The following is a 21503-nucleotide window of genomic DNA, read 5'->3' on the forward strand; positions in this document are numbered from 1 at the left end:
TGGAAGATTTTCAAATGTTCTTTTGTGTTTCACAGAAGAACATTATTCATGTTTGGAGCCAAATGAGAGAGAATAAAAAACAGAATGTTCATTTTTTGGGTGAACGATCCCTTCAAGTTTTTATAGGCCATCAGTTTTAAGTTTAGATGTCACTGTTCCCATGATGTTCCTCAGGCCCAGGGTTCCTCAGATCTTGTCCTGGAGGGCCAATGCACTGCATAGTTTAGCTCCAACCCTGATCAAACTCACCGTCCTGTGATTTTCTAATGATCCTCAAGACAGTGATGAGCATGCTCAGGTGTGTTTGATTAGGGATTTACAGAGGAAACTCATGCCCTTGAGAAGAAGCGTCCATCAGCGACGTGTTGTGAAGGACACGAGCGGCTCACACTCACGTGATGGTGTCGATCATGTCCAGACCCATCTCCACGCAGCAGTGAGCGTGATCCGTCTTGGGCTGCGTCAGGCCAGACACACAGTAGTAGCAGTCGCCCAGAATCTTGATCCGCCGGCAGTGATTCTCCTGCACATCAACACAGGACCCGGAAAAGTGTTACAACCGCAACTCTACATGAAGTCCGTGTTAGCAAATATAAGGATTGTCATTACTGATTTGATGTGACTTTTTAACAACACAGGGATTTTAGTATTAATGTGCATTCACTCTGCGTTTCTGTGTCTGTGTTTATTTTGAGCCTTTGGACTATGAGTGTTGCGATTGACCATATGCACGGATTACTTCCTTGTTTAGTCAAGCCAGCTCAGTCATTTCCGGTCAACTGTTCTGTGCTGTAATAGGAGTGTCCTTTGCTCATTTTCTAAATAATCCACTCACAATTGAAGAAAAGTGTTATTTGTCTAAGAGGACCTAATGAGCATGTAGACGATTTCAAGAATGACAAACGCAATTTAAAAAAATACACCAATAAATCGGCTGAATATGCGCAAGCCATTGCTGTGATTGACAGTAATAACCGGACAAACATCTGACAAGCTGATGACAAAAAAGAGCTTGAATGATTCAGACTAAATTCAGAGTAACAAAACTACAGCAGTTACACGTTTGTGTTTAGATAAATATAGACTATTTAATAGCTTTTACACTTCAAGATAAAGCTTAAAAGATGTAGTTATTAAATTATATCAAATATTTCATATTCACATAGAGTCATATTGAGTGCATAATTAATATTTTAATTAATAATTAATAATTCTCATACCATTAATATTTTAACTTATTTAATTTGTAGTGAACTGTATATAAGTATCTAAATAATTCACCCTTATAGGCTGTTTGTGTCAGAGCTCATGTATTTATTTATTTATTTTAATGACTTGCACTTGCTATAGTATATACTTCAGTGCGGTAAAAGTGCTACAATGTATTATACTAGTAGTTTTATAATAAATCGAAAAGCAAGAAATCCTGAAAAAACTAGGGAGTTGAAATGGCAGCCAATGATTGATCCTCTGCTGCCATCTTCTGGTTATATGGGGCATTTCATGTAATTTTCATCTTAAAAAGACGTTGTTTTCAGTGAAAGAAATTTTTTTCCATGTGGTCTTTATGAATGAAAAGTGAATATTTGAAGTGAATTTTATTGCACAGCTGAGTTGAAAAACAATAGACTTTAAAATATTACAAGATTTAAATATGTGTTGATGACTATGAAGGCAAGCTATGTATTATCAAGAATACGATTAAGATGTCCTTGAAGAGAAGTATCGCTAGCTATCTAACTTTAGCCTAAACACGTTATGACAGTGTTTAGCCGTCAGCATTTAAATGTACAACTATGCAGGTTCTCTCCTGGGATTTAAATGATATGTTGTTAAATAATATGAAACTGAATGTTCATGCCACTATCATTATTTACGATGTTGCAATTATTATTTTTCTCAGTTTCTGATAAGAATGAGACAGTAGAGGAGTCTCAAGAGTGCCCACCTATATATAGCTCATATAAAATCAGCTTCGGCGGAAGTTCACTCTGTGCATATGGTCAATTATTGATGATTAAGTGATGGGTTTCTGGTTCATATCAGTGTAGTTTGACAGTTGGTTTGAGTCCTGCAGTACAAGTTTAACACAGTCTAGTGCTGGAACGACTAACTTTGATGTGATACCACATTCATCACATTCACATTAGTGATTTTAGGAAGCCAAATAATTTAAATATAATAATAAATAATCTTATATTGTTGTTATTATTTTTTTACATTTCTAAAAGATATATTTTATTTTGTAATACACTCTTAAAAATAAAAGTGCTTCATGATACCATAGAAGTACCGTTTTTGTCTAAATGGTTCCATAAAGAACCTTAACATCTTATGAACCTTTCTGTTTCACAAAAAGGTTCTTTGTGGCAAAAGAAGGTTCTTTAGATTATAAAAAGGTAAGAAAGAGATGGCTCTTTAAAGAACCTTTGACTGAATGGTAGAACCAAGTATGGTTCTTCTATGGCATCGCTGTGAAGAACCTTTCAAAACACTATTATTTTTAAGAGTGTACAACTGCACTTTAAAATAAAAAAAAATACTATTTCATTATTGTAACTAGAAATATTACAATACCTGTGTCTTAATTTCTTGATCTGCAACTGGAGGCAAACATTTAGGTTTCTGTGACAACAGGAATGCAGACACTTCGCATTACAAATCCAGCTAAATGCTGTAATCAAGTTAAATATTATGTGAATGTGAAAGTAAAGCTCTATGGGAGATGAGAGAGAATAAATACAGCTGGTGTCTGTGCATCCATACTGTGGAAAAGTGGTGTGAAACTGTTTAAAATATTTCAGTATTGATTTGTGTCTAAAAATCAATATTTTTGACAGCCCTACCGCAGTCTCACAGACGCTTAAGCACGTCTAAATCAGTGAAGCTCGGTAAATCTCTCATTCACAGCGTTTCTGGGACTTGTTGATTATAACGGAAGAGCTCTAGCTCTGTTTCTTTCACTTCAAGTGTTTATAAGGTGTTACACAATCTACATTACAATCCAGTTCAAAATAAACCCAGTGCTACTTGCATGGTTTCTGCAGCTGAACTTTTCATTTTCAGTCTCATCAGAACTAGTTGTCATTGCTGAAAATGCTATAGACTAATTTGTTGAATTCTGAAATCCTCATACTGCATCTGCTGCTTTTCTCCAGTGTTTTCTCTTGATATCTGAGACTGCTTTGATGTGTTGAACATGTAGATTCTATAGTTTCACTAGCTTACATTATCATGTTATTTTCCATATTCACAAAATGCATCATCATGTTTACATTTATGCATTCAGCAGATACTTTATCCAAGGTGACTTACAAAAGTGGAACAAAGCAGCGCATCAAAGAGTCAACCATAGTCTTAATACATAATGGCAGGTTTATTAGAAGAGAAGAAATCCAGAGAAGAGTCTTTTAAACTAGCAGAAACAGAAAACTGTTTGCAAAGGCTTTCCAGTTACTAGATGCTGAAGGATGTTTTGTTACAATGCTAATTTAAACAATAATAATAGCAACATTAAATGTCAATCAAATGCACATAAACCACTTCATATGAGTGTAATCACTGATTGTAAGTCACACAAACACTGCAATGAGCTCAACACAGTACAACACCAGATGTGTGTCTAATCGAATCACGTGTGTTGTTGAGAAGAGTGTGCTGCTGGACCATAAAACAGCTGAAAAAAATCACACATTTAGACCAGAAGAAGAAACATCCTATAAACTGCATAGCAACACCCCAGAATCCAGCTTATATCTGCTGTGACTGATGTGATATCGGTTGAGGCAAACACACGTCTCTGAGGACACACAGACCTACATCTGCCACTCAACTACACACACACGAGATTCAGAAACACACAACAAAACAAACCTCACATCTCTGCAAACACACTGTGTGGTGTGTGTGTGTGTGTGTGTGTGTGTGTGTGTGTGTGTGTGTGTGTGTGTGTGTAGAGTGAGTGGAAAAATGATCCAGGAAAATGATCAAATCTTTATGATCTTTTATTCTCCTTTATTCTGAGGATGCAGATGATGAACCAGTCAAAGGTGTCTTACATTTGCATCCCATTGCATGCTGTAATCTCTTTACAGTTATATCCCACATGCAGATATTTTACCACCAACAAATATCTGAAGAAAAAAAATTATAATTATGGGGCCATCTGTCAAGTTTAACAGAGACTCTTAGTCTTACTTAGTATTTGTGTCTTGTTTCAAGTCAAAATATCTAAAAATTCTTAAATTGAGATGCATCTACTAGAGCAAAATGACATAAGATATTTAGTCTTGTTTCCAGGGGACAGACTAACTAAAGTAAATTTAGCTTAAAACAAGTAAAATTATCTGCCAGTGGGGTTAGTAAAATATTCTTAGAACTAGAGTATTTTACTTGCCCCACTGGCAGATAATTTTACTTGTTTTAAGAAAAACACACTTAATTTATTTTTTTCCCCCTGGAAACTGAAACAAGTTTTTGACTAGAAACAAAACAAAAATATTATGCTTTTTTTGTAGTGTTGCAAAATGTGAGTTGTGCACTTGGGAAATCATGTCTTAAATGCATTAACACACGTCTGTCAAAGCAGCTGACAGAGCAGAACATGCTAAATAACATGCTTATGCATTTCGTTCGAAGAGCTTAGTTTAAATAATTCTCATGTTTAGGATGCCTTGGGTCATGCGCTGTCCTCCCGCAGCAGCTCTCCACTACTGTAAAGTGATTTGACTGATGGATGTTTTCATTAACAGTGAGATTTATTGTCAATTAATCTCATGGTAAGTTCTATATATTAGTTGTACACTTTTAATAAAAAAGGTGCTTTTTCAGACCATAGAAGAACCATTTTTGGTTGCACAAAGAACATTTCAGTCAAAGTCTCTTTAAAGAACCAGCTCTTTCTTACCTTTTTATAATCTGAAGAACCTTCTTTCGCCACAAAGAACCTTTTGTGAAACAGAAAGGTTCTTCAGATGTTAGAAGTTCTTTATGGAACCATTCAGACAAAAAAGGTTCTTCTATGACATTGTGAAGCACTAACTCTCACCTAACTCTGAAATCAGAGGCAAATGATAGTTTAAGAATACTTCATGTGAAAGAATAGTGCTGCGTTCGACACTATAGATCATGACAGACTCATAGATCGATTGCAAAACTATACAGGCATTGAAGGGCAGGCTTTAAGATGGTTCAGATCATACCTGTCCGATCGCTATCACTTTGTTTATTTAAATGGGGACTCATTGTAACTATCACCAGTAAAGTATGGAGTGCCACAAGGATCTGTCCTAGGTCCTCTGCTATTTTCAATTTACATGTTACCCCTTGATAATATTATTAGGAAAAATGGGATTAGTATTGTAGTAACATACATTTTCTGTACAGCTGCTTTGCAACGATTTTTATCGTGAAAAGCGCTGTACAAATAAACTTGAATTGAAAAGTCTATGGAAATGGGTGTAAATTTAAAAATCATAATAAGGATTGATAAAACAAGAGTTTACTAATGCGATTTAATCGATTTGCAGTTTTATTCCAACCATTACTCCTGCTCAGAGCCTTCTGAAAATGTTTAGTTTATGCATAGAGTTTTATTCATAAGTTTAATGTTGAAACTAAAATATATTTACTTATAAATGGACATTCTAAAGGAGTACATGAGGTGCATATGATGAATGACACTTGCTGAACAGACACAAGTTCATGATCCAGTACTCTGTCACAAGCTCATTTGTTTTTCTGTCTTCTCATGTGGATGATCCTCCTCTGAGGTTCATATGACATGCTGAATATCCTGCGTCTCCAGTCTACAGTAACACAGCATATAAATGCAAAGCCACAGATCAATGTGTGTCAGCCGTAACGGATGAGGCCGGCATACTAGATTTACTGATGTCCTGACAGACTCTACAAGCCTTGAGCCGCTCTAGTCTAGTCTTGTCACAGTCAACACCAGCTAAACCCAGACTGAGACCAGAGTGTGTCAAGACTAAGACAAGACCAAGACCAGAATGTGTTGAAACCAGGACAAATATGATGGAAAACATATTATAGTACTTTTAAATGATTGGTGAAAGTGAAAGTTTTAAAATTGTGTCTAAAATGTAAGCCAATAACTATTAACTTCTTGCTTAATGAACGTTTGTTTCAAAACAATACCTCATTTGCAATCGTGCTCAAATTCATGAAAAAGCTCTCTTGCACTTGTGATATTGCTATAACATAAAAAACATCTCATACCTGCTTTTTTGCAATAAAATCTTGAATTTGGTGGGCATTTGTATTGATTTTGGTGACATTTTTGATACAATCCCTATTTATTTCTGATTAGGAAAAACATTAATCAAATTCAATTAATCAAATAAGTTATTGATTGCATTTAAAGCAGTAAGTTTTATGTCTAGTCACAGTAATGATGATAAATCAGACAATGCACTGACAATTTAGTGATATCAGCAGTTGTGGTCTTGATCAAAGTCCTCTTAGTCTGAGACCAAGACCTTAAAAAAAATCTCAAGAGCGGCCTTACAACTAAAATTGTGGTCCTGTCATAAAAAAACATTCTTTGTTTCCCATGGACACAAATCAATCATACTGTATTTTTAATCACAGATTTCAGACCTTTCTCAAAAGTGCTCAAGCTGTCAGAAATTCACAAAATAGGTCACAGAAATGATTGCTTTGTGGCTATTTGAGGTGCTTTCTGTGCTTTCAGCATTTGGAGGACAGAAACAGTGCTTCTGTTGCCAGCGGCCTCTCACATTTCTCAAGAATAATCTGGGCAATGAATAAAAAGAATTCATTCAACTAAAGAAAAATCAGAGCAAAAATGTGTCTAATATGTAAATTTACCAAAGCAACCTGTGCACTAAAAATCTGCTCTGAGGTGTGTGATGAAACAACATATGTAGAGTGAGTATTTTTAGGCTGTCAGCTTAATGTCTGCTAACCTAACAGTCTACCGATACTCTAATGAGAGTTAGCTGACAGAATGTCTGAAGTGGAGTATGGAAATAAAGAAAACACAATCTGGAGTGTTGCTCTTTCACAGTCAGGATTCATTGGTCTCAGAGGGAAAGTGGAGCGAGTCAAACACTTAAGCACAGGTGAAACACAAGCGTGTGCATCTGCTATGGAAACAGAGGAGCATAAAAAGCAGAGTAAGATTAAAGTATATGAGCATCATCATCACAAACACTGCATACATTAGCATCATTTAGCCAAGAGCCCTTCAGGAGCCACAACGTCTGTTCTTCACCCTTCAGGAACGAGAGATTATTAGATCTCACACGGACAAATCTGTGCCAATTTAGCCTCTTAATTTAAATCTAAATGAGGAGAAATGAGGGCAAAATAAAGCAGTAAGCCATCTGAGACTGTGAATGTGAGCAGAGCCGCTCAGAATATACTATAACCCTAAACCCAGAAGACCCAGACAAATGTCCACGGGTTTCTATTTAGCAGTAAAACAAGCTCTTTAGTTAACTTCAGGTATGTTTTGTCCTTCGTTTTCTACTACATAATTGTGCTTTTTAAAAACAAGACTTTAGCAGAAGAGTTTATGAGCTGGGTAAATCAGACAAGCGCAATCATCATCATCGTGATCATACAGCAGCTCATTAGGGATTCACACAGTAAACACAGCGGCTTCAAGTCTAACATTTGAGGTTTAATTATGTGTAGCTGATGTTGTAGAGCAAAACACTAAAGTCTCTGCAAGTAATGTTCACCTCAGACTTTACTTGACTCATAAATCAGAACACAGTTCTAGAAACACATGGGTAATTCCCAATAGAAACCCAAGAACAGTTAGTCTTCTGGGTCAGCCTGTAGATCATCACTCAACAGCTCCCCTTACTAAAAAGAAGTACACTTCAAGTTTATTTTATTAAGTATACTTAAGAAAAGTTCAAGTATATTTTTAAGTATTCTTTATGAAGTACTATATACAAATATCAGTGTACTAGTAGTATACTTTTAAATAACTAAGGAACTAAATTGGCCCACTTTCTAAAGTGAACTTTGAGTACACAACTAGTTTACATCTATGTTTTCAGTTTGAACTGCAAGTATACTAAAATACTTTTTAATGCATTTTTAGTACACTTTGAATTATATGAATTAAATGTCATTTTAAGTATATTTCTTAAGCATTACTGAAAGTATACTTTCCTATTTTTAGTTTAAAATAAGTATACTCATACTTCAAGTACTTACACTTGAATAAACTTCTTTTTCATTAGAATCCACAGGAGTGCCTAAAACACACTTAACCATGGTAATGCAACATGCAACATATGCATGTAGATATGACTTCAACTTCAGACTGGTTACATCTTTTATCCACTCAATAGCATACAAAAACCCCTATGAAAGATCTGAGCACAAATAATGCACAAATAAATATTGAGCCATTCAAATTTGTTTTCCTTGAGATGTCTGTCTTCAGTCCAGGATTATTATTATTACAATAAAAAATTTTTTTGGATACATTTTAATTTTCTGTGGACCCCCTAGAACCCCTTGTTTATCTTAATAAATGGTTTACTCACTAAACTTACTAAACGGGTCTAAAAAACACATCAACATTTTAATTCCAAACCTGCATGAAAGTATGAAAGCACAACTGATCCCAGATCAGCTACAACTACTTTCCCACAGTTCCAAGCCAGTGAGTGTCCACGTCACGCCATATAAACACTTAATTGGATCAAACTGAACCTCCTGAAGTGCTTTTGCCCAATGAAGAGCGTTCCACTCCGCAATCCTCTTACGTCTTGTTACTGACATCTTTCCCACCACGCGGTTAAATTGACAGCTCAAAAAAAGAACAATACTTAACCCTACAGTAATAGAAACCTATGGACCAGTTGCTCTCCTGTCAGAACTGTTTCGTCAGCCCTCTCTCTTTTCTTTCCTGAAGCTGGGCTCACACTGTGCGATTTTTAATAGTCCTTTATGATCATGATGATCATGTCACTCTGTGGGTTCTCAGTTGTCATTAATGTCAGACTGTATAACAGTCAAGAAGATATCTCTAGCAATAATTCTGAACATGGCTTGTCTTGAAAAATGTAGACAGTTATATGTCGTAGGAGAAGTCAAACTGCAGGACTGTGCACCGAATCTTCTAACACTGACAGAATTTCACTGGAGGTAAAATTTGATTGCAACCTCCATTAATCGGCTGTCAGTGAACATGTCAAACCAGCGATCAAATACTACAGATTTTAGCTTAGGATTATAGGAATTTTTTTAATTTTTCAAAATTTGTATAAAAAAATTTACCAAATTGTGTCCAAAATCGCACAGTGTGAGCTGGGCTTAATACATTCAGGAGATCTGTCTGTAGCTGAAACTTTGCAGATGGCATAAGTTCACTCCAAATCATCATACCCCCCTGAGACCCAGAAAAAAAAAAAAAAAAATTTTGAGAATTTAGTATTTTTTCATGCCATTACATTTAAATCATTAGAAAAAAATGGGAAATTAGCATTTTTAAAAATTGATAAGTTATTCATGTTTTATTCTATGTAAAAGACATATGAGTCAATTGTTAAAAAAATGGCATGAATAGACATCAAAAAGGCAAAACAATTTTTTTTTAAATCACCAATCAGTTTTGAGGTTTCAGAATTTTTTTATACCAAACTTAAAGGATGATTCTCAACTATGTTATAAAACATATAGCAAAAATGATTTGATGTACCATTTTGTTTCATGCAGTATGTGTGTAAAAAATTCTATAAACTGGTTTTCCCATTAAACAAAGTTTATCTATGTGTTGCTGTTGGGACAGGATGTTGAGATAAGAATGGTCATAATGGGAGTAATAATTGGCCAGATTTTCATAATAATGTCTAATATTTCATAAGAATATTGATATATTACTTATTTTCCTATTCAATTGTTATGTCTCCCAAAATACATAACATAAAAATAAAAATTATTTTGTGTCCTTTACAGTGGACATGCATGAAATGATGTCCTGTTTCATTACAGGAAGTCATATTTGGATTTGAAAACCCATTACATTTTCCTAGATGTTGCTTTATGATACAATTTTTTGAAAATTATTCAGATTTAAATGACAATTACAAAACATTACATTTCCGTAAGGATGTACAGTTTTTCACTAAATAAATCGTAGCCATCTTTAAAGACCAAGGAGAGGGTGTGCTCATGGTCAAACGTCCAAACATTTGGTATCTCTAAAAAGCCCTGAATGCGCTCAGGCTTAAAACCGTGACATGTGAGTTCTCATAGAAATTCACTAAAATATAATGGACACTACAGAGGCAAAAACTCCATAGCTGGATCTCAGGAGGATACTAGACCTGTCTGCTGCCGTCAACAGAGGAAATCATCAGATGACAATCAGAGGAACTGCACTTCATTGGCACAAACAGATCCTTCGAGGTTTGCTGAGAAAGAGGGTAAACACTGGGGTGCAACAGGGTTCAGTGCTTGGTCCCCTACATTTGTCTATATACCAAAGCCCTACTTCTACTATGCTGATGATACACAGCTCAACCTGTCATTCCTGTGTGGTGACTTCACCATCTCATCTCAATGTGACTTTAAGAGAGCAAGGCATGAGTGAATAAACTCACCTGGTATTACCATTATAAACAGGTCAAAAAGGTGCCTACAACAACATTAACCCTATCTATTCCTGCAAACCTCCACCAGAGCTGCTTAGACCATCACCATTTTTCAAAAATTGAAAAATTGAAACTGAAGAAACTCCTCTCATTTTTAATTCACCCATCCACAACCATCAAAATTACAGGCTAAACAACTAAAACAACCTGTTCTGTCTTTCCTGTTCTATTCACTTCTGCTCTAGTTCTGATTCGTCATGAAAAGACAATACTGTTTTGTTGTTGACACATTTATGATACTGTAAATTACTTTTGTTTTTCCTCATTCACATTTGTGTGTTTCTTCACTTTGTATAAAAGCATCTTATTAAGATACATTTTTATTTACTCCAAAAAATAAAGTCTTACACAAGTTTACAAAGTTTTAAACAAATAGCTCTATAGGGTTATTCTATGTCAAATAAATCACATTTCAAAAACTGTCCGGACTAGAATGTTTGATTTTGTTAACATTTGTGACCCTGGACCACAAAACCAGTCATAAGGTTAAATTTGACAAAACTGAGATTTATACATCATATGAAAGCTCAATACATAAGCTTTCTATTGATGTATGGTTTGTTAGGATAGGACAATATTTGGCTGAGATACATCTATTTGAAATCAGAAATCTGAGGATGCAAAAAAATCAAAAAGACTGAGAAAATCACCTTTAAAGTTGTCCAAATTAGGTTCTTAACAATGCATATTACAACTCAAAAATTACATTTTGATATGTTTACAGTTGGAATTTTACAAAAAATCTTCATGGAACATGAACTTTACTTAATTTCTTAATGATTTTTGGCATAAAAGAAAAATCAAAAAATTTGACCCATACCATGTATTTTTGGCTATTGCTACAAATATACCCCAGCGACTTAAGACTGGTTTTGTGCTCCAGGGTCACATTTGTTTTCCCAAAGAAGGATAAACATAAAGAGTGATGAAAGATGTATATTTAATATATTTAATTTTCTCAGATGTATATTTACTGAGTAATCTGGTACTTTGTAGAGTATTTTTATATAGTATTTAATTTTATTTTTAAATTACTGAATGGTAAAATTTAAAAAGACTTTAAAAAGATGTTTTTACACATTTTGAGAATTTTTTTTGGGGGGGGGGGGGGACCTCTGGTTGAGTTGACACAGAATGGCCCTTTAGACAAATATGAAGTATTTACCCAGTTTATTGCATACACTCTTAAAAATAAAGGTGCTTTAAAAGGTTCTTCACAGCGATGCCATAGAACAACCATTTTTGGTTCCACAAAGAAACATTCTGTCAAAGGTTCTTTAAAGAACCATCTCTTTCTTACCTTTTTATAATCTGAAGAACCTTATTTCACCACAAAGAACCGTTTGTGAAACAGAAAAGTTCTTTAGATGTTGAAGGTTCTTTATGGAACCATTTAGACACAAAATGTTCTTCTATGGCATCGTGAAGCACCTTTATTTTTAAAAGTGTACAACACATTTCCTAAAGGGTCACACTTTTTTTAAAGAAATGATAGCACACATACATTTTACAGCAAACCCTATACTTCAGACACAGCATAAGAAAAGAGTCTAGAGTGATTATATGGACAAGTATGTGTGAGATCCAGCATTAAATACAAACAGAAGGAGCATGAGTGCATCAAATGAAATGTGTGAACAAACGGACCTTGCAACGAAACAAACTCACACCACAGATCGACAATCACACTGAAAGAGTGAGCACAGACCTGCTGAAAGACCTTCTGACGCTGACAGAAACATGTCTGTGTAATCCACGGATTAAAGGATTTGATATAGGCACATGTGAATGTAAGCAATTCTAGTGTCTAGACTACACTGAGACGCATCTACAAGTTTGCATACAGACACATGCCTTCACATTAACTCTACCTTCATAAACCATAATGAGAAACTACTCTGATTGAACTTTTGCTCAGTGCTCAGATGTGCACTTTTTTATTCTAGCATTACTGTGAATGCAGATAGAAATAAAGATACGGTGTGCTTGACAAGATGAAGCTCTTTCACACCTTTCAACTCTTAGGTTTGATGGAAGCCCTGAGGGATGAGCCTCTCATGATCACAGCACTCTCCTCATTTCATTTTTATCACATATAACTGTCTGCTTCTGCATAACTTCCCCTGCGCTCACACCTGTCCTCCTGTTGCTGTTGCCGGGGTGTGAAGTCACCATGGCAACAGGTGTGAACCAATGAGAGCGACTCACCGTGGCGAGCTCGTCAAATTTGCCGAAGAGCTCGTTGAGGAGTTTGACGAGCTCCTGCGCCGTGCACTGAGACGCCAGACTCGTGAAGCCCACGATATCCGCAAACAGGATACTGGAAAAACAAACAAAAACATAAAATGAGTGTCACAGTTCTATTTTATTGGTTGCTCCATCATTGTTTTTTATTCACAGTAAGATGTGAACTGTCAGGAAACATCAGCTCAGGTTTGTGTGATGGTTGAGTCTCAGAGGGTCTGTCCCATATCTGTCCGTCCAACATGATTTAAGATCAAGAAAAGACAGAGACGAGTCAGCGAAACAGACCAGACTGAAGCCCCAATGATTTCTGTGATGAAAATAGATATACACCTTAAGGTTGTGCAAATATTCAAAATTTCAATTTCGGCTTCAAACAATAATGAAAATACAATAATCGAGATAAAACAATTTGTGCATTTTTGCTCCTCATAAAATAGGATGTGCTTGATTTATTAATGTTTATTTGATGTCATGTTTTTGAAAGCACAAAAGAGAATGTGCACTGATCTGTGTATGGACTCATGGGTGTATGGGAGCAGAACACGGACAAGTAAAGTGTTTACCTAAACGCTCAAATACATGCATATGTTTGGTGATTATTCGTGTAAACCCTTCATCAGTTATGTCTCAAATTAATGTAAACAATGAAAATACGTGTGTTACAGTACATTGAATCCGTGCAGCTCTTGAAGTATTATTCCTTCTGCCATCTCTGTGCTTAATGTTCATCAAACAACAAAAGACAAAGTGACTTTTGTAGTTTTTATAAGAAACAAAGCATGTTTAATTCTTACAGTGAAGACTATGCTGTTTTATTTTACATTCAATTAATTACATTAAATCCCCCCTTCCCCCTTTAAAAAAAAAAAAAACAGTTTCATTTGTATCTTTTTTTTTTAATTTTTTTTTTTCGTATTGTATTGCAATATTTGAATTAATCAATCATATAAAGTTCTGGAACCACTCACAATCGTGTTAAATAATCGTGATTACAATATTGACCAAAATAATCTGCTGCAGTAGCGTTACCCATTGAAACCGCTAGCTGTCAGCAGTTCATACTGCAATTTTAAGCTTTTATTTTGACTGAAAACTCCAGCTTCAGTGAAAGCAGACAGTGCATGCAATAAACCAGTTCACTGCATTCATTCACTGTGAATGGAGCCGCTCTGAAGCGCGGAAAACACCGGATCATGAGGTAATCACCTGAACAAATTGCACGCTTTGCTTTGAAACACGCAGACTTGATGAAGGGATAAAGCCATATTGGTAACACTTTACAATAAGGGTACATGAATAATCATGTACTAATGCCTAAATTAATACTTAATTCATCACCTACTAATGATTATTCAAGGAATTAACTAATTATGAACTAACAAAGGGCTATCCTTAACTACAACTGGAGTCATACGGATTCATGGATGAATAACGGCAGCCTTAACTAAATGTTAGTACATGTTTGATAGTTAATGCATTAATTAACATTTATGGGTAAACTAAATCTTTAGGAAAGAATGAGAAATACTCTGACTTTGAAATTAATTTAAGTAATTTAAAACTATCATAATTTAGGCATTTGACATCTTCAGCTTTGTCTTAAACATTATTGGGTGTCAAAGGATTAGTTGATCCTCTTCATCAAGTGTAGAAAATACTAAATACACTAATGACTGATCTTTTCTGTTTTATGTTCTTCTCTTTCCCTTTAAACTCACCTATTGATTTATACACAGAATAATAAAATATAAAAACACAAAACCCACAAAGAACATTTGTAGAACAATTCCTAAAGAAATGCTCAAACTAGAAAGAGTTCACTCTCCATCCAGACAGAGCCGTGAAGATCCTGCACCTCCGCTCTCTGACTTCTTGAAAATCCACACGGCATCTTGGCACAGCATAACCAGCTGATACTCACTGTGTTAGTACATGTGGATTTGATAAGAAGTATATCATAAATCATGAACTGAGTTTAGTGAGTAGTTAAGAGTGAATTCATTATGATTGGGCCCTCTCAAGTAAAGTCATGTCAAAATCAACCTTAACTAGCCATTAGTTAATGTTAGTGCATGGGTAGTTAACATTGAATTCATTATGATTGGGCCCTCTCAAGTAAAGTCATGTCAAAATCAACCTTAACTAGCCATTAGTTAATGTTAGTGCATGGGTAGTTAACATTGAATTCATTATGATTGGGCCCTCTCAAGTAAAGTCATGTCAAAATCAACCTTAACTAGCCATTAGTTGATGTTAGTGTATGGGTAGTTAAGAGTGAATTCATTATGATTGGGCCCTCTCAAGTAAAGTCATGTCAAAATCAACATAAACAAGCCATTAGTTGATGTTAGTGCATGGGTAGTTAAGAGTGAATTCATTATGATTGGGCCCTCTCAAGTAAAGTCATGTCAAAATCAACCTTAACTAGCCATTAGTTAATGTTAGTGCATGGGTAGTTAACATTGAATTCATTATGATTGGGCCCTCTCAAGTAAAGTCATGTCAAAATCAACCTTAACTAGCCATTAGTTGATGTTAGTGTATGGGTAGTTAAGAGTGAATTCATTATGATTGGGCCCTCTCAAGTAAAGTCATGTCAAAATCAACATAAACAAGCCATTAGTTGATGTTAGTGCATGGGTAGTTAAGAGTGAATTCATTATGATTGGGCCCTCTCAAGTAAAGTCATGTCAAAATCAACCTTAACTAGCCATTAGTTAATGTTAGTGCATGGGTAGTTAACATTGAATTCATTATGATTGGGCCCTCTCAAGTAAAGTCATGTCAAAATCAACCTTAACTAGCCATTAGTTGATGTTAGTGTATGGGTAGTTAAGAGTGAATTCATTATGATTGGGCCCTCTCAAGTAAAGTCATGTCAAAATCAACCTTAACTAGCCATTAGTTAATGTTAGTGCATGGGTAGTTAACATTGAATTCATTATGATTGGGCCCTCTCAAGTAAAGTCATGTCAAAATCAACATAAACAAGCCATTAGTTGATGTTAGTGCATGGGTAGTTAAGAGTGAATTCATTATGATTGGGCCCTCTCAAGTAAAGTCATGTCAAAATCAACCTTAACTAGCCATTAGTTAATGTTAGTGCATGGGTAGTTAACATTGAATTCATTATGATTGGGCCCTCTCAAGTAAAGTCATGTCAAAATCAACCTTAACTAGCCATTAGTTGATGTTAGTGTATGGGTAGTTAAGAGTGAATTCATTATGATTGGGCCCTCTCAAGTAAAGTCATGTCAAAATCAACCTTAACTAGCCATTAGTTAATGTTAGTGCATGGGTAGTTAACATTGAATTCATTATGATTGGGCCCTCTCAAGTAAAGTCATGTCAAAATCAACATAAACAAGCCATTAGTTGATGTTAGTGCATGGGTAGTTAAGAGTGAATTCATTATGATTGGGCCCTCTCAAGTAAAGTCATGTCAAAATCAACCCTAACTAGCCATTAGTTAATGTTAGTGCATGGGTAGTAAATAATAGTTAGTAATGAAGTGACACATTAACAAATCATCAAATTACATACCAAATTCAAATTTTATTTGTCACATACACATGCACAGTATCATATAAAGTGAAATGCTTATACGACTGCTAATAACCTATACATTTTATAAGGAAGTTCCAGTATAGAATGAGAAATAAGATAATTAAACAAATTAGAATATAATAGGATTAACTTTAGTTGTAAAAAGAAATTTGCATCATGTACAAATATACAATAAAAAAATAACCATAAAATATTAGAAATAGGAATAGAATATAATAAATATTTTAAAAAAAATGGAATGTGCAATTATGGGCAAGACAATGTGCAGATGAATAAATATTAAACATTAAACATGCTGTAAGAGTGTCCTCCTTGTTCATTTACACCACCAGTAAAACTAACAATTTACATAATTTCACATAAATGGACTCGAAAGAAAGTCCAAACATAATGTTACCTCCAAAGACACACAGAAGGTCAAATAGTTTATGTTCAGAAGCTCAAAACCATGCTGTTATTTAATGTGCCTAACTTTCCACACAAAAAAATGCAGATGTAGATGCAAACATAACTTTGATTTGTTTTACAAAAGCAGACGACATTAATTAAATTAAAATGGCATTACCGAAACAAACCTTACACCGAGCGAGTGCCTAGAGTGCGCCACTAATGAGTGTCCCTACAGAAACAACCTTACATACTGTAGTTCCGTTTATTTGAAATGGTTAAATTAATGATAATTGAAAGTATTAGCTAATGGTCTATTTTTTACATTTGGTTGAACATATCTGTCTAATTAATGGCACTAATACTTTCAACGAACAATAATTTAATAATTTCACATAAAGGGGACTACAGTATGTAAGGTTTGTTTCAAGTGGGACACTAATTAGTGGCGTACTCTAGGCACTCGCTCAGCGCGTAAGGTTTGTTGTTTCGGTAATGTCGATTTTTTTTTATCTGCTTTTGTAAACCGGATTAAAGTCATGTTTGCATCTGCGTTTTTGTATTATTTATTTATACACGGTAATTGAACGTTTTTGAGTTTCTGGAAGCTTAATATTTAACATTCTGTGTGTCTTTAGAAGTAACATTATGTTTGGATGCTTTCTTTTGAGGCCATATATGTGAAATTATGTCAATGAAAAATAAAGTAACTAAAAAAAATCACTGTTTGTTGTACTGGTGGTATAAATGAACAGGGACACTCTTACAGCATGTTTAATGTTATGTAATTTGATGATTTGTTAATGTGTCATTGTGTCACTTCATCATTAATAACTTATTAACTACACTGCACTAACATTAACTAATGGCTAGTTAAGGTTGATTTTGACATGACTTTACTTGAGAGGGCCCAATCATAATGAATTCACTCTTAACTACCCATGCACTAACATCAACTAATGGCTTGTTTATGTTGATTTTGACATGACTTTACTTGAGAGGGCCCAATCATAATGAATTCACTCTTAACTACTCACTAAACTCAGCTCATGATTTATGATATACTTCCTATCAAATCCACATGTACTAACACAGTGAGTATCAGCTGGTTATGCTGTGCCAAGATGCCGTGTGGATTTTCAAGAAGTCAGAGAGCGGAGGTGCAGGATCTTCACGGCTCTGTCTGGATGGAGAGTGAACTCTTTCTAGTTTGAGCATTTCTTTAGGAATTGTTCTACAAATGTTCTTTGTGGGTTTTGTGTTTTTATATTTTATTATTCTGTGTATAAATCAATAGGTGAGTTTAAAGGGAAAGAGAAGAACATAAAACAGAAAAGATCAGTCATTAGTGTATTTAGTATTTTCTACACTTGATGAAGAGGATCAACTAATCCTTTGACACCCAATAATGTTTAAGACAAAGCTGAAGATGTCAAATGCCTAAATTATGATAGTTTTAAATTACTTAAATTAATTTCAAAGTCAGAGTATTTCTCATTCTTTCCTAAAGATTTAGTTTACCCATAAATGTTAATTAATGCATTAACTATCAAACATGTACTAACATTTAGTTAAGGCTGCCGTTATTCATCCATGAATCCGTATGACTCCAGTTGTAGTTAAGGATAGCCCTTTGTTAGTTCGTAATTAGTTAATTCCTTGAATAATCATTAGTAGGTGATGAATTAAGTATTAATTTAGGCATTAGTACATGATTATTCATGTACCCTTATTGTAAAGTGTTACCGCCATATTGTGCCTTTGGTTTTAATTTGTTTGACAGATACTGTGCCAAAGACCTTTTATGCTAGAATATTTTTAGAAATCTTCACTTTTTGCACTAGGAAAGACCTATATAATTTCATATAATTAATATCGTGAATCATTCATATCGACCACAATATTATCGAGACTTTTCTGTTATAACGATAATATTATTGCATTCCTATTGACTTCAATTTCTTGCTTAAAATCTTTAAATTAAATCTGGTGAGGGAGACTGACTTTTTGTTCTCAAGTCATGACTATTTTTGTATCGCTGAGATACAGTTATGGTTTTTATTAATATTTAGTGTCCAAGCACCAAATTGAGTTTATAGCAGCCCATTGAACCGCTTGTGGGAAAGTTGTTAAATTTGGAACACTAATAGAGGACAGTCCCAGCATTAACCATAGCAAATTTGGAGTCTCTAACTCAAACTCTCTAGTGCCTAAAGTTTCACTCATGTTTATGCTAATAACTTTTGAACGGTAAGGAACAAAATCATTAGGTTTAGTTTTTTTTTTCTTCTATATTTAATAGTTAATAAAACCAACTTTTTCAAACTCGTCCTAGACAGTTTGTCTGATTTTCACCAAAATTGGCTCAGTTCATCTTCAGGCCATGCTGGCAAAAAGCTATGAAATTCAAGTTGATTAGTCAAACCATTCTTGAATAACGCGCGAATGAATTCTACGAAAAGCATGCAAAATTGATATGAGGCTACATCTCCGCAACAGTTTGCCATATTGAGACCAAACTTGGTGTGTGTTATGACAAGCATGACATGAGGCTACCTGCACAGTTTTGGAACAGTGCCATCTAGTGGTCAGAAGATACGAAAAATGGCTATTTTAGCTTGTAACTTCTGAATGGTTTGGCCAAAAATCATAAAATTGTGGGCCATTGTGGGCGTCTGCCATTTTGAATTACGTAGTAAAGTGATATATTTATGATATATATACCAATGCATTGGTGTACCATTACAAAACTTTGTATGTACCATCGAGACCATGACCCAAAGTACTCAAAAAAACAACAACTCCACTCTGTGGTCAAAAGTGATAACCGATTAAATCGTGGTTGTTTGTTTTCTAATTTTAGTTTCAGTTTAGCTAAGAAAACCCTGACTCACACTTGCTGTTTTAACTCACAACTCCTCTGTGATCAGAGTAAATTATTCTGGAAACATTTTTCCTAATTATACAATTTATGAGCATAATTTAAATCAAATCAGTGTATTTTGGTGCTGCTTCTTGCATAATAAGCTGTGCTTTGATTTTCATCCCTATACACATCAAAATGTGTTTGATTTGTTAAGTTCTCCAGCAGTTTCAGTGTTGTGATTAATATTGTCATTTGGCAGACAGAGTTGTTTTTCTGATGCCAGCTAACAGCAGTTATATCAGTTATATCCTTCCACTAACTGAAGGTGTAAGTGAGAGCTGGCTGATGGAGAGATTACACCCATCAAAACAAACCCTGTGTATGTCACATTTATTTCTATAGTGGTTTATGCAACAGAAATCATTTTAAAGCAGCTTCACAGAAATAAACAGTAAAATAAAAAAAGAAATTATGCGAGCTTCATCATATATCAACTTTCATCAAATTCAGATCTATACTGAAGATGTCACGGGGGTGTGCAGGACGAGACGAGACGATAGACGAGATTAACAATCAACAATAAATTTAATAGAATTCTCCAAGATGAACAAGGCAGGAACAGGCAGGAACACAGAGGGCTTTCACACACATCCAGATAACGTTAAAGACCGACAAAAGACTAAACTCAAAGACAGACTTATAAAGGGTAACTCATTATCAAACACAGGTGACACAGATGACTAATAATTACAAGGACAGGTGCAACAGATGACGGTGACGAGGGCTAAACCAAATGACAACAGAATGGCAGGGGAAGACAATGGGTGAAACCAATGACAGACAGGGTTGTGACATCACGCCCCCCTCCGGAAAGGCGCGTCCTCGCGCCGTGGAAAAAACGAGAGGGGCGGAAAAACAGAGTACATAAGGGAGGAGGCTTGGGCGGAGGACGGTACCCCTGGAGGGGGACAACAAACAAAGTCATGAGAGTCCAGGGGGGCGACGAAGGTGGGAGGAGCCAGGGAGGAAACAGGAGGGACCTGAAGCAGGAGGAACTGACCCAGACCACAGCCATGATGACGGCCCACTGTGGAGCCGACGGAGGGAGGAACCATGGTGGAGGAAGGCGTGCCGACTCCATGGGGCCGACCGACAGAGGCGGAGCAGATGGCGGAGGAGCCCGAGGCGGAGACGGAGAGCCGATGATCCGGGGTGACGCCGAGGATCCGGAGGGCCAAGGTGGAACAGGCTCTGGCGCCCGAGGCGGAGGCGGAGTCCCGGAGATCCGCGGCGGAGCCGGAGCGACAGAGGATGGAGGCTGTGCCCGCAGGAAGGAGGAGTCCCAAGGAGCCGGTGGGACGGCGCGACGAGGCACAGCCGGAGGAGCAGAGTCCTGAGGAGCCGATGGGGTGACGACTGACCAGGGCGGAGCCGGAAAGACGATGGAGCCCGGTGGAGCTGGTGGATCGACGGGCGACGGTGGAGAGGAGGGCGTCGAGAGCCGTGGTGGAACCGCGGGGTCGAAGGGCCGAGGCGGAGTCCAGGACTCGGAGGCTGGAGGCGGAGCTGAGGAATCCTCCAGCCGAGACGCCGATGGAAGCTGGCAGTCCCGCGGCGAGCCCACTGCACAGGTGGATGACTGAGGGTGAGCAGGGGGACTGACAGGTGATAGCGGAGATTCTGGAAGGCTGGGCGAAATCAGCGATGACTCTGGACGACTGGACGGAACCAGCGGAGATTCAGGATGGCTGGACGGGACCAGCGGAGATTCA

General features: G+C 36.3%; 1 protein-coding gene across 1 annotated transcript in view; it reads right to left on the bottom strand.

The window, feature by feature from the left end:
• Positions 1-21503, bottom strand: part of adcy1b (adenylate cyclase 1b) — a 52819-nt gene that overhangs the window by 15299 nt on the left and 16017 nt on the right. The window contains exons 4-5 of the mRNA XM_073849260.1: positions 12873-12984; positions 396-523 (exon numbers count right to left, since the gene is read on the bottom strand). Coding sequence (XP_073705361.1) covers positions 396-523; positions 12873-12984 — 240 coding nt within the window. The remainder of the gene's footprint in view (positions 1-395; positions 524-12872; positions 12985-21503) is intronic.

This window comes from Garra rufa, chromosome 10, assembly GCF_049309525.1.
Source record: "Garra rufa chromosome 10, GarRuf1.0, whole genome shotgun sequence".
Classification (NCBI taxonomy): Eukaryota; Metazoa; Chordata; class Actinopteri; order Cypriniformes; family Cyprinidae; genus Garra; species Garra rufa.